Source organism: Hippocampus comes, unplaced genomic scaffold, assembly GCF_001891065.2.
Source record: "Hippocampus comes isolate QL1 unplaced genomic scaffold, H_comes_QL1_v1.1 scaffold168, whole genome shotgun sequence".
Lineage (NCBI taxonomy): Eukaryota > Metazoa > Chordata > Actinopteri > Syngnathiformes > Syngnathidae > Hippocampus > Hippocampus comes.
In genome coordinates, this window is record NW_017805955.1 from 858,335 (window position 1) to 872,047 (window position 13,713).

The window sequence follows — 13,713 nt, forward strand, 5'->3', positions numbered from 1 at the left end:
CCCAAAGTGACAGTTGTACAGTGTGATGACGTCACAGCGACGGCGGCAGTCACGTGATTCCACCCCTCTCGCCTCTTTTACAGTAAAATCCAACATGGCGAACATAGCAGGGCCTACGCGGCGATGGCGGCGACATTATCTCACCTGAAGACGAGCGTTGCACAACAACAACGACGACGAGGACGACGATGAGGGAGCGACAGAAAAAGAAGAAAGGAAGGACGTGGGCGGAAGCCGCGAAGACGGTACTAATATGTCATGCGTGGCCCTCCAACGCGCCCACTTGAGTGACACTTGTGAAACAACGTTCACTCACTGCAGGGCCCTTGTGTGTGATATTTCCCGGCTGTCACCATAGACTCGGTCAATAAAGTTGTTCGTTCACGTAACGCGAACTACGTTCGTGTGTCGAGGACTTGAGTCGACTTACGGCGCGAGGGGCGCGGGAGCTAACCCAGCTAGCCTCGTAAACTACAACGAAGTTTTGTCACGTGAACACGCCACAAAAACACATTAAAACACACTTTCATGTATAATTTAATGCTGGTAATGTCCTTGTTTTGAATGCAATAGTGACACAAGATCCCCGCAACATTGCTCTCGACAGTTAGCTTGGTGTGCTAATGAAGTCATAAAACAGCTGTTTACATTTCGTGTCGGACTTTCTCAGTGTTCGATCAAGTTATTATCAAGTACTGACACTAGATTTGCAAAGACAGAATCTCGGCTGCACAGACCGTTCAAGTTGGATTTTTGCATGATGCCAAACAATATTACATCACCCACAGTAAAGCGAGAAATTCAAACAAGTGAATTGATTGTTCATCATCACGTGATCGATCGTCGCTTGTCTGCCTTGTTGGAGGTGTAGAGAGATTAGTGGTCCAGAGCCAACTCTTCGAGCTTGTCCTTTTTCGCGTTAGATGTGCTAAGATGAGTGTTATAAAATCGACAGAATATAGAGAAGCGTATCGGCAAAGCCGACAGACAAAGTGGGCATTATAAACAAGTAGAATCCTGATACAATTTAAATAGAACTGTTTTGGGGTTAAATGTTACAGTTTTTTTAAAGGAATTGAGTGGGAATGCGCAAGACGAAAACTAACATGTAATTTATGCCCCGTTCCATTTGTTATTTTGCGAATACAGTATTGAGAGGAGACCCACCGTGACTTGACGTCATATGAGAGCGTCTGGCTCAGAACTGTCTGTCAACAAAAGTGATCGTAGACAGATTCCTGATTGAGCTTTCGTGATTTCGAAGAACTCTGGTCACGATCGTGCATGCCGACCTGCCATGAAAAGGAGACGGCAAATAAAATTGTGTTTGTTTAGAATACTGTCGGAGAACTGGAGACCACCGCAATGTTCTCCGTCTGTCTGGGAACATAGGTGCGTTCCAGCGTCAATATTCGCTTCTTCTATTAATTTTAGAAATACTTCAATTTCTTCATGCCCCCAAACATACTCTGCTTTATTCGTCCGCCACCACTTTTTATTGTGATTTTTTTTTTTTCTGTCTGTCACTGTCTACAATATCTGTGTAACCACATTACCGTTTATAAATGTACATCACGTCATCCATGTTTTACGACTGTTTTCAGGTGCTGGAGAAATACCCCAACACCCCCATGAGCCATAAAGAAATCTTGCAGGTGATCCAAAGAGAACGACTCAAAGAGATAAGGTAAAAAAAAAAAAAAAAAACAACAGCAGCAGCAACAACAAAAACCAACACAATTTCTGTTTTCACCACTGTCTCCTATATCGTCACGTCATCTGATTGCTTACATTTCCTGTCATCTCCAATACTCTCCTAATTGTTTTCATTTCTTTTTTTTTTTCTGTATCATTGTCACTGTTTTCATCTAGAAGGTAAGAACAAGCTTGACCTCACCACCCCACTCACCCACATATCTAACAAACTCACTCTTTGGGATTACTTTTACTCACATTGTGTCCTATATTTGATTGCACGCAGAACCACAATGTTAATCATTAAACAAAATGTGCCAGTCTGTTTTTTTTCAGTAGGTCATTGCAACTAAATGCATTGTACTTGGTTAAAAAAAAAATTGAAGCCATGAAGCAGAGTTTAAACATTTAATTCAGTGACTGTTTTAAATACTACCACAAGATGGAGCCTGCGTAACACTCGCGGCCATTAAAACCCACTTCAAGGAAAAGCACTTGGGAAGTAAATCCTTCAGGTAGTTCTAATCAAGTAAATTGTCAACTCATCTATCATGGTAGCATTTTGTTTTCTTAATACCATAATTGCTGAAGTCAAAAGATTTTTGGAAAACAAGAAATAAAACCACAACAAATAAAGCAAACAAGAGTCCAGTTGCCATGAATCAACCTTTGTGGATTACCGTGACCTGCATGATTGATAATCTACAGAGACATTAAAGGAAAACAATATTTTAGTAAGCATGTTGCAGGGTTATAATAGTTTGGGATTTTTCATGATCATTTTTATTTTGTTTGACTTCAAACAAAATCAGTTTGAGTTTAGTTTTTTTTTTTTGTAACAGTTTGTTGATGTTCATTAGTTTAGTTTAAAAAAATGCTTTTAATGCTGCTAATAAAATAAACTACAATTTCCAAATTAACTGTTCAACATTGCTTCTGTATGGCTGAACGGTTAATACTGAAATAAATACATTTAAAATGAACCCTGCAAGTATGATGATAAAATGAAAACAAATTACATTTTTGCAACAATTATAGTTAGTTTTTGAAAGTTTTGCAAACATAAAATGTATTTTCATTTTTTTTAAACACGTTTTGTTTTTATATCGTGAACAAAAATGTTTTTTTTTTCAATTTTAGTTTTATCGTTAGCTAAAATAATAAAGTTGTTATGTGTTGCTCTTGTGGCAGTGTGCTAAAAACAATTAAGTGAGCTCACGTACACGGCTAACAATTTCCTCCCTCCTCATTGACGGACGCAGCGGAACGTCGCCGTTAGCATGTCTGAATGCCATGTTGCACACAAACTCCCGCGGCGAGGAGGGCATCTTCTACAAAGTTCCGGGCAGGATGGGTGTCTACACCTTGAAGGTCAGTTTGAACAACTGGACACAAGCAGGAAAAAAAAAAAAAATCAGCGGGCCGCAACTAACTTGTGTGTTTTTGAAGAAGGACATCTCCGAGGTGGCCACCGAGTTGTCGAAGGAAGAATCCGAAGAGAGCAGCGACAACCTGTCCGACTCGCGAAGCTCGGAAAACAACAGCGGCCCTTGGGAAGGCAGGAGGAGACGCTGGATGCGACCAGGTAACGACGCGCAGTCCGAAGAGCCAGTCAGCTGACACCGACATAATCACCTGAGTTCCGAGGCAACTCGATCAAAAGTTTGGAGTCGTGTGAAAGTTGGAAGGCGGTCCCAGATATGGAGTGCACTTGAGGCCTTGTTGTTTGGGGGACACTACTCGCAAACAATTGATCCATACCGTTGTCATTATTATCGATTTTCATCTTTTAATTATTGAATGCACGCCAAACTATGATCCCAAAACACTAATATGATTTCAAACTAATTTTAAAACATTACGCAGAGAAATGAACGGCTTAATTTGATTTGAAAAAAAAATCTCTTTTGTTCTCTCTTTCTCGCTCACGTTAGAAAATGTTTTAATGGTTTCCGGAAGTTAGCGCAGTTGAAAACGGATCTCTTTTCTGCCGTCAGATTTTTTTTAACAAGGCCAATTTGATAATTGGTCCATCCCTTGTCAAATGACCAAAAACTTGGCTTCTTGAGACTATTTTGTTGGCCTACGCACGATCGACATAAGGGTTGTAACGATACAGCAAAATGAAGCTTCAACTGGTATCTCAATTACTTACATATTGATATATGATATTATATATTAACTGAAATATTTTTCAATAGTGGCTGTATTGACAAAAAAAAAAAAGACGCTGTAAATTCAGTTGTGTTTGAAATGTAAATGGCGGCATTTCTGTGTTCTACTGGATTTACTAGAAAATAGGTCTCCCGAGATTATTCCGGACAATGGTCCCACTGAGCATTTTTACTTATCATTACTCTCAGCGGGGTAATCCCATCGGCGCGTCTTTTGTGCTCCCGCCGTGGTTTCAGTTTCATCCAAACAAAAGAGCGCCGTGCTTTACCGTGGGCGCGCCGCCCTCAGGAAGTGTATTTTGTAACATCTGCGTTTTGTGTCTCAACAGTTCCCTCCAAGCTGCTGTCGCAGCAGCAGCCGACGTCGCCGCAGCCCCGCTGCTCGTCTCCGTCCGTCGCCGCCGCCAAGCTCATCTCGCCCTCGCAAAAGCACAGCAAGAAAGCCCTCAAACAGGTAAGAGGATGAGTGTGTGTTCGACACGATTCCAGTGTTTAGTGCACCTGATGATGGTGTCAAGAGCTGACTCTTGAAAACTTGATTTTTTTTTGGGGGGGGGGTGATGTTATTATTGCTGTTATTGTTGTCACTGTAGCAGCAGCAAAAACACGCTAATATTCAGAGGTGAGCATTCGCCACTGTGTGAGTCTGTAAGTGAGCTTTCGTTAATGTTTTGGGCCCGCCCAGCCGGTCAAAGTCAACCATACGGCGTCGAGAACACATTTACCGGTACCACGTCACAAGCTGCTGCCACACACCTGACACGCAGCGAAATAAATAAAAAAAATAAAATAGTTTTTATTCCCTTTTGGTCCCACAGACCCCAATGACATGTGTCCGCGTTGTTTTTATTTCACCCATCGCTGCACTGTATGTGTGTGGGTGTCCGTTGTTTTTATTGTCGTTTTTCATTTTTTGGCTCATGCAGTGCCTGAGTGTGACGGAGAAATTATATTTTCAATTCCGATTGACAACCACCGACGAGGGACGAACCGTCCCCACATGCGTCGGCCTGAAATATGGACCACCTCTTCTATGATCACACCGTCAAACATTCAGTGTTCTTTAATTGAAATGCCCCCGGGAAAGGGGAAGTTGATAAATTCCTGCAGCCCCTGCAATGTTCAATCAACATTTACACTTTGCTTGTGGTTCTTAAAGCCGGAAAAAAGTCAGCTTTTACTGGCTTATATCATCTTAACATTGAAACTTATCAGTGAGGGAAGACAAAACAAAAAACAAAAAAAAAAAAACAAGTTGAGCTTTTGTGCGAATGTCTTCGTCATCCACCCAATCAGCATTTTTCTCTCTGGCGCTCACTTTTTTGTGTGTGTGTGTGTGTGTGTGTGTGTGTGTGTGTGTGTGTGTGTGTGTGTGTGTGTGTGTGTGTGTGTGTTTCATAATGAGGTTTCACTCGACGGTGCAGATCGTAATTTACTCCATCTGTGCTGCCGAGGACATTTTCGCTCCAACTCGTGCAATTTACACGTTGCGCATTACGTAACCCCTGCTCTTCATTTTGCTGTTATTCAAAACGAGGCGAGCGGCCAGGGGGTGTGATTCATTGCCTGTTATGCCCGCTGACACATTATCGCACGTTATTATCGTGATTCACGACTTGACTCTCGGCTTGCAGGCCTTGAAGCAGCAGCAACAGCGGAACCAACGCAGGCAGGCGGCGATGCCGACCACTTCCAGTTCCAGGCTGCTGCTGAAGACCATCAAAGACATGGCCGACAACATCGGCGCCAAGACCGGTGGGTGTCTGCGAAGAACCGCCCATGTTTATCGCCCGCTCTCAAAAGGGTATCTTGTTGCTAACGAATGTCACCGACAGATCTTTGCCTCCCCGTCGGACCCAGGAAGGTTTCTCAGCGCTCAGGTCGTCTCAGTGCAGGTAACGTCTGACGGATTACACTCGCGAACTTTACGGGGAACTGAAAATACGCCGTCAAGGAAATCTGTCGTAAACTGAGAACCCCCGTTTTAATTAAATACCCTCCTCCCCCCCCTGCCTTCTACAGGGCACCTAAAACGTAACAGATGCAAAATCGATGTCGAGACTCCAGACTCCATTTTGGTCAACACCAACCTCCGGGCCATCATCAACAAGCACACCTTCTCCGTCCTGCCGCCGGCCTGCCAGCAGAGGCTGCTGCGACTTCTTCCCCAAGTGGACCAGCAGGTGCCTCGGATCTTACTACGCGGTAGCGGTTTCTGATTACTGACGCGCGGCTCTTCCCGACCAGGCCTGCACGGACGGTCTCCTCAAGGTGACGAGTTCGGCTTTGAACAATGAATTCTTCACGTCGGCGGCGCAGTCGTGGAAGGAACGGCTGGCTGAGGGTCAGCGCAGCTGCTCCTGACCGAAAATGACAGCATCCCGTTCGTCTTCAAAGGATGGTCACCGAGCATTTTTATTTTTTTTTTTCTCGGCAGGTGAATTCACTCCAGAGTTGCAGCTGCGAATGCGCCAGGAAATCGAGAAGGAGAAGAAAGTTGAGCACTGGAAAGAGGTCTTCTTTGAGAGCTATTATGGTGAAAAGTAGGTTGACTGGAGATGAAAGGAAAGGGGAATTTTTTTTTTCTATTCCCCGTAGCAGAAATGGAGGGCTCAAGCCACCCGAGTTGACTCGAGTCGGACTTAGAGGAATTTGGCCACTTTCGGACTTCTAAAACTACGTCAAAGTCTCCACTTGAGACTGAAATCACATGATTTGACAAGTCTTGCCTGCTTCCATTTGAAAATCTACATTTTCAAGGTAATAACATCCTTGGGCTGATATTAGCTCTTTTTTTAAAAAATGGCCAAAAAAAAAAAATTATGAAACACATTACAACATAACACAAAGATAATGCTGTCCAAACCTAAAAAAAAAAGTTTGGGTTTATCTTTTAAAAAAAAAATGCGTCGTTTTCACTGAAGCTACAATAATATCATTATCGAGATATCTGGCAAAAATATTGAGAGGTGAGATTTTGGCCATATGGCATAGCCCAAGTTGGCAAACTTATGATTTGCTTACCCCAAGTAATGATGTCACTTGCTTTGAAATTTCCTATGTGGTTTTTGAAGTTTTTCGTTGCCCTCTTAGGAGGTTTAGATCAGGGGATGTCGTTCGTATTTCTCGACTGTGAGCCTTGAACCCCTTTGACACCATTTTCTGATTAAGGGCTATACAAATAAATTTGACTTGACTTGAAATTTAGTAGGACCTCAACTTGCTTGATTCTTGCAACAGTTTTTTTGGACGTGCTTGGAACTCACTCCCACCTGTGACCTTTTATTTTTATTTTTGTTTTATTATTTATGCCTCCCCTTTTCTTCTTTCCCTGTGTAGTTCTGGGCTCAGTCTTGAGGAATCCAAAGAGCTGACTAAAGCTGATCTAAAATGGGAACCGAAGCCTCTTCAGCCAAGAGTGTCGGAGGAAGCGAAGGGCACCAAGGACCGCAGTCGGACCGACAAAGACTTCAAGTCCACACCGTCGCAGGAGAAGACACGACCTCCTCCGAAAGAATCTCTCTCCGTCCCAGAGCTGATGAAGACCAGGCGCTCTCAGCAAGCCGAGGATTGTCAGATGCCCGTTCAGACCTTGAGACCGGAACCCACGGAGCACGATGAGCGCGTCACCGCAGAGACGCGGACTGAGCCGAGTGTGAAAGAGGATAAAACACAACTCCCCCGGTCTCCCGTCAAGACAAGCCCGCTTCCAGAATCCGGTATGGAGGTAAAAGATGGTCCACCGACATCTGGGATGAAGCCTTCTGAAGAGACGATGGCCATTCCAGAAGGCGCTTCAGAACAGCAGAAAAGAAAGCCTCCCGGCGAGACAGAGGATGAGGCCACGCCGGACAAAAGACAGCGGGTATCCTCGGTTTCCTCAGTGTCCTCCATCTCCTCCGTGTCTCCTCCGGCTTCATCCATACCCAGCCCGGCCACGCCCACGTCGGCTGCCAACCAGAGAGTCCCGCCGCGCAAGGTAGGAAAATGTCTCATTGGGTCCTTTTACACCTCTGAGCCTCTGCTTAGTTCTTGGTACCTCTAAGAGTGTCTGGTCTGCAGACCTGAGTCACCAGGCATGCGCGTAGCGGCTCAGAGAGGTAAGGTGGCGTGAGTTCATTTAAAGCTTTGAAAACAAATAATAGGATCTTAAAAAGAACTCTAAAATGTCTCACCACCCAGGGCCTCATTGGAATGTTTCTCCCAGTGCGTTCTCCTGATCTCTCTTCCTCTCAGCAGCTATTCAATAAAGCCACTTGATATATGGTTTTGCAATGGAGACTGCAACTGTTGTAAACTTGAACGTAAAGCAGCCACAATGGAGGCCCGTGGCAGCGCGTAAATCTTCCCACTCTTCATTTTATCGGCATTCGTTTTTCTTGTGTTCTCGACAAAGAAAACACACACTTGTACAGAACAAAGCAGAAGGCCAACACCAAGCCAAAGAGCCAAATATCGCAAAATCTTCCTTAGGGCGGCGCGGTGGTCGACTGGTTAGCATGTCCGTCTCACAGTGCGGAGGTACAGTTTTCGATTCCGGCCCCGAACTTCCTGTGTAGAGTTTGCATGTTCTCCTCGTGCCTCTGCGGGTTTTCTCCGGGTAGTCCCGTTTCCTCCCGCATTCCAAAAACATGCAGGTTAGTGGAAACACTCAAAAGTTTTTCCCGAGGTGTGATTGTGAGCGCGAATGGTTGTTTGTCTGTGGCCGCCTCCCAAAAAACCTGTTCCCCGGGGTTACACTTGCACCTCCAGGCATTGCACCACCCCGGCGGCACTTTTTGAGAAGGACTGATCTCCGCTCACGTTCTTGTTTCCTTTCAGATTCCTGTGTCGCGAATTCTCCCCATCCCCTTGTCACCAAGTCACGGGTCACCAAGGATGCCTCTCCCTGCCCCCACGAGCAGCCCGGTTCGTACCGGCGCTCGCACTTTAGCGGACATCAAAGCCAAAGCTCAGCTCGCGCGAGCGCAACGAGTAGCAGCAGCGGCAGCGGCGGCCGCAGCCTCCGGGGGTGCTCTGGCCGTGTCCGGGCAAGGCGCGGGTAGCGCCGAGTCGACAAAACCCTCTCCAAGTCAGAGTCCGACATCCCCACACGCCTCCGCCAGGTTACCGCTCAACACCACCAGCACAGCTCCATCTCGGCCACAGGACTTCCTCGGTCCACTCAGTCCAAGAAACTTCAACATTCAAGATGCGAGAACAGCGAATGTGCGACCTTCTAGCACTTGTTCAGACTCTGTACTTGAGTTTCAGGAAACCCCTTCTGGATCAAACCGGACCAGCTCCTTTATCCCTGCAAACAACCCACTAGTCACCAGGCTCCTGCAGGGAAAGGAAGTCCCCTTGGAGCAGATCCTCCCAAAACCGCTCACCAAGGTGGAGGTCAAGATGTCAAGTGTACACTCCAGCAAGGGGAAGCCAACTCCTTCAGCCCCCAGCGGCGTTCCGGAGCACCACCAGTCCAATACCTCAGGCTGGGGCTTCTCCGACGACGGCAGGCACCACAAGGAACCTCTTGACAAAGACACTCAGGAGCAGATCCTGCAGACTCTGATGGAGAGGAAAATACCGCAGCGACAAGCCCATCGAGCGGTGAGCGGCGATGAACATCAGGGCCGACCATGGATATCCGTCGGCTTCTTGGGCCGCAAAAGGACGCAGAGGCCCGCCATGTCGGGACACTATCTCCTCAACGTGTCCACGTACGGCCGAGGGTCAGAGAGCAAGCGCTCTCAGCAGGCCGCCATCCCGAATGTGACCGCTGCGAAAAGAGAAACGGCGGATGGCCAGGAGGCGGCACGAGAGGGAACGTTTGAGTTCAAAATGGAGCTGCAAGGATCATCCGTAAGCAAGTGTGAGCAAGCGGAGAACCTTCTACTTGGTGCCGGCATTAAAACCGACCCGGGATTTGACAAAAGTGCGACGGATGAGAAAACCCCAGGGCATAAGCAACTTTGCAATCAAGGAAAATCCGAGCCATATCTACCGCCGAAGGACCCCAGTCACCAGCGACCGTCTGCCTTCCCAACCCCAAGGATGTCCATCCATCAGGAATCGGTTTCGCCCCGTTACGGCGGAACCATCAGCGTGTCCGTACCGCACGCTTTGAACCGCAACGCCGCCGCCGGCAGCGCGACCGTGCCGGACGCCGGGAGCGTCATGTCTTTCTCGGTGACCGTCACCACCATTCCTGCCGCCGCCAGCCCCCTGGACTCCGGCGACCGGAGCGCGCCGCCGGCGGAACCGTCCTTCATGGAGGCCGCTGGCATGGAAGACGCGCAGTCCAAGTGCTACTGTCGGCTGAAAGCCATGATCATGTGCAAAGGGTGCGGGGCCTTCTGTCACGACGACTGCATCGGACCCTCCGAGCTGTGCGTCTCGTGTCTGGTGGTACGATGACACCCGGATCGACTCGTGCCTGGGCGGTCGCGAGATTTACACTGGATGGTCTTTTACGGGCTGCGCGGCGGCCGAGCGGTTAGCGCATCTGCCTCACATTTCGGAGGGTCGGGATCTTGGCCCAGTCTCTTTCCTACATGGAGTTTGCTCATTTCCCCCGTGGTTGTGTGGGATTTTTGCCGGTTCCTTTGGCTTCCTCCTGCGTTGCGCAAACATACGTTCGGTTCATTGAAGACTCTAAATCGCAGGTCTCAAACACGATCCTGAACGTTTTTAGATATTTGCCCCTTCCCACACGTCTATTCAAAAGATCAGCTCATCGGCAAGCTCTGTCGGAGCCTGAGAACGATCCTGATCGTTTGAATTGGGTGTGTTGCGAGGAGGGGCAAAATCAGAAACATGCGGCATCGAGGCCCTCCAGGACCAGAGTTTGACGCCTGTTTCGAGCTGTGAATGGGGGTTTGAATGCCTACTGAATACAATACTCACAAAAAAATCTGGGATACAGGGTCTGAGCTCTCCAGCAAAAACTGCCGCCCCAACTACCGATCTGCGCACCGCACGGATAGTTTGTGTCGGGTTGGGGGTTCTGAAAGTAATTTCCGAATGGGATAGTATGTCAGCAACCCTTCACCATCGAAATGGTCCCCGGTGGAAATGGTTGAGGACCGCCTCCCTAAGTTTTATCAGTTTCTTCTCCACTGGGGCGCACCTAACAATTTGGGTCCGGATCTCAAAGGAGCGGCAGAGATTGTTGGTGCTCATTTTTTTCCCCAACCTCACTGGATGAACTTTAAACATTTACATTTACGGGATGGGAGTGCGTGAATACCGGTCTCCAATCTTTTTAGCACCACTGACCGGTCTTGCGTACGGACGTATTTTGATGGACCAGCAAGCCGTGAGATTGGTTGGTTCAGGAACGCGACACCACTCAAGCCGCTCAGCTTCTGCGCGTCCCTGCTTACAGATGTCATGGGATGGCGCCGAAGCCCTACTTTTCAATTTAACTGGGCTTTGGATTGTAATCAAAGCTCCTCATCGCAACTCAACCTAGTTCCTTGCCACCAGCATACCGCAAGGTGGTGCCAGGGCACTATTTTTCTATTAGGCAGGGCTTTGCGAGGAGAGTTTTTCAGCGGGTAGCAGAGGATCCGTTCCCCTCAAAAATAGACAAATTGGCACACCTGGCAGTGGTCGATTGCAAATTGGCGAGGGAACTTTGGGGTGAAATTTCAGGATCAAGCTAAAATGCAGTACAACCTTTACAGGGTCACTTGATTTGCTCTTCCCTCAAGTTTTGAATGCTCAGCTGTGACATTTTGGGTTCATGCTGAACTTTCACCTGAAGCCAAATATCCCCAACTTTTTGTGAGTACTCGCTGTGCTCTGCCATTGGCTGGCGACCAGTCCAGGGTGGACCCCGCCTCTCGCCAGAGTCATCTGGGGTAGGCTCGAGCTCGCCTGCAACCCTGTTGACAATAAGCGCTTTATAAAATGGATTCACTGAAATGTCTTTGTCCAAAGCCGTTTCGAAACATCCGTTCTTAAAACAATCGAGAGTCTCATCGGATCCAATCGGACATTTTGCACTTAGCATTAGCATGCTATATATTTTTAAACTAGATTTATGAAAACTAGTTTTTAAACGGGAAAACAGAGGGAAAAAATATTTTTGTTGAAACTCAAGGCTGTTTTAGACTTTTTATTTTTTACTATTGGGCCTGTGTCATTTTAAAGGCAAAAAAGGGGGCGTTGACGATAATCACAGTGTGTAAGATACCTCCTGTTTGGTGTTTGTCATGCACACACACACACCAGGGAAAGTGCAACTATTTTATAATATTAACACCAGAGACTCGCCAAGAATTGTGTCTAGTTTTGAAGAGAGCTTTTAAAAGGATTTTTTTTCTCCTACATTACACCTTATGCAAATTAATTATGATCATATATTCAGGAGAAAAATGCCCAATTGAAACGGTAGCGATGCTTGCATTCACTGAAATTTAAACAGAAAGACCTTCCTACTGCTTTTTCTTACCTGTGTTGTAGATATTTCAACGTCCAGGTTTCTATTTTTTTTTCTCTGTAAATGTTTTAGGCCAATGCCTGTATGTGCATGTTTGTTTTGAAACCAGACAAAATGAAGACACAGTTAATCGGAAATCCACCGTGGAGAGTCAAAACGCCAACGCTCTAAGTAAGCAGCTGTTGCGGTTTGACACAGCATGATTTATTTCATATACACACACACACATGTATGTGTGTATATATATATATATATACATACATACATACATACACACACACACACACACACACACAGTACATATAAAACATTTCCTGGATATTTGCGTTTGAAAACGCCAAAGTCACCTTAAAAACAAACTAATTAGATCTAATTTTGAAATATCTTATTAATAAATCAAAGTAATATATTTTAATTAATATATTTTAATATAAAAGATATTTGCGTTTGAAAATCAACAGGGTATTTTTTTTTTTTCCTCTCCGGTTTTTCCTGTCATTCTTTTGGTCTTTTTTGGAGGACCTGACAGGCCACTACACAGATGTTTATGGTTGTAAGCACCCAGATATGTATGTTACATGACTTGTAATCTGTGGGGTTTTTTTTAGATGCGTCTACATTTGTACGGAGAGGCTCATGTGTCCGTTAAATTGGGAAAATTGGGAGGTATGACTTATGAGAGCCGCGTTTAGTCATTTTATATCATTGAGTTCATGTCATGTCCTCCTGAATTATTGAAAAGCAATCAGAAAACTTGAAAAAAAAAAAACTTAATTCCCATGCGGCCAATAATTTGCTGATGTGAAATTTGTTGGAGGGGGGGGGGGGGGATTCAGGGGTTTGAGGTACAAAGCATCGTTGTAAATCAGGTAGCTTGTGGGCCATACACGGAAAACAAACTTTAACCCACAAATGCCCGTAAGGCAAAAATAATCATAAAAATAACAAACTGTCCCTTGGAAGGAAAAAGGTCAACAATGTCCACCAATGTAAGACTCAAATGTCATTTTGTCCTCTGTTTGAAACGGCTGAATGTAATGTAATAATCAGCACTATTGTGTGTAAAAAGAAAACCACGTATTTTATCAAAAGCTCTGGACTGTTATGAATAAAAATGATGTAAAAAAAATATTCTCTATGTTTTCCCCCTCCACCCTTGCACAATAAACTTTGGGTCAAATGGTTATTATTATTGATACAATAAATGATTTGTGTTTGAATGACTTTATCTTCAAAAATTACAATATTACATACATACTCATTTAAAAAAATGAAATAAGTGGATTAATTATTCAATTGGTGATGAAAGGAAGGACCGTGAGTTAATTTGATTAAAATAATTTTACATGTAGATAAAAAAACATTTGAATATATGGTTAATTACAGTATACATATATATATATATATATATATATA

General features: G+C 45.4%; 1 protein-coding gene across 2 annotated transcripts; it reads left to right on the plus strand.

Annotated features, from left to right (window-relative positions):
• Positions 1-36: 36 nt before the first annotated feature.
• On the plus strand, positions 37-12,110 carry asxl2 (ASXL transcriptional regulator 2). Of its 2 annotated transcripts, none has more exons than XM_019890443.1 (13): positions 37-245; positions 1,605-1,687; positions 1,873-1,875; positions 2,958-3,066; positions 3,145-3,280; positions 4,199-4,323; positions 5,504-5,624; positions 5,705-5,764; positions 5,892-6,052; positions 6,117-6,213; positions 6,307-6,412; positions 7,209-7,848; positions 8,691-12,110. In XM_019890443.1, the coding sequence occupies exons 1-13, from the start codon at positions 189-191 to the stop codon at positions 10,266-10,268; spliced, it is 3,276 nt and encodes a 1,091-aa protein (XP_019746002.1). In that variant the 5' UTR covers positions 37-188; the 3' UTR covers positions 10,269-12,110. The 2 variants fall into 2 exon arrangements, with proteins under 2 accessions (XP_019746002.1, XP_019746003.1); XM_019890444.1 differs by having other exon boundaries at positions 3,148-3,280.
• The last annotated feature ends 1,603 nt before the right edge of the window (positions 12,111-13,713 follow it).

Bases quoted from the DNA above. Each gene is read 5' to 3' on its own strand.
- asxl2 (XM_019890443.1), top strand. From the start codon at position 189: ATGAGGGAGCGACAGAAAAAGAAGAAAGGAAGGACGTGGGCGGAAGCC. The intron at 246-1,604 runs GTACTAATATGT...GACTGTTTTCAG, and splicing joins GGGCGGAAGCCGCGAAGACG to GTGCTGGAGAAATACCCCAA. The intron at 3,281-4,198 runs GTAACGACGCGC...GTGTCTCAACAG, and splicing joins GAGACGCTGGATGCGACCAG to TTCCCTCCAAGCTGCTGTCG.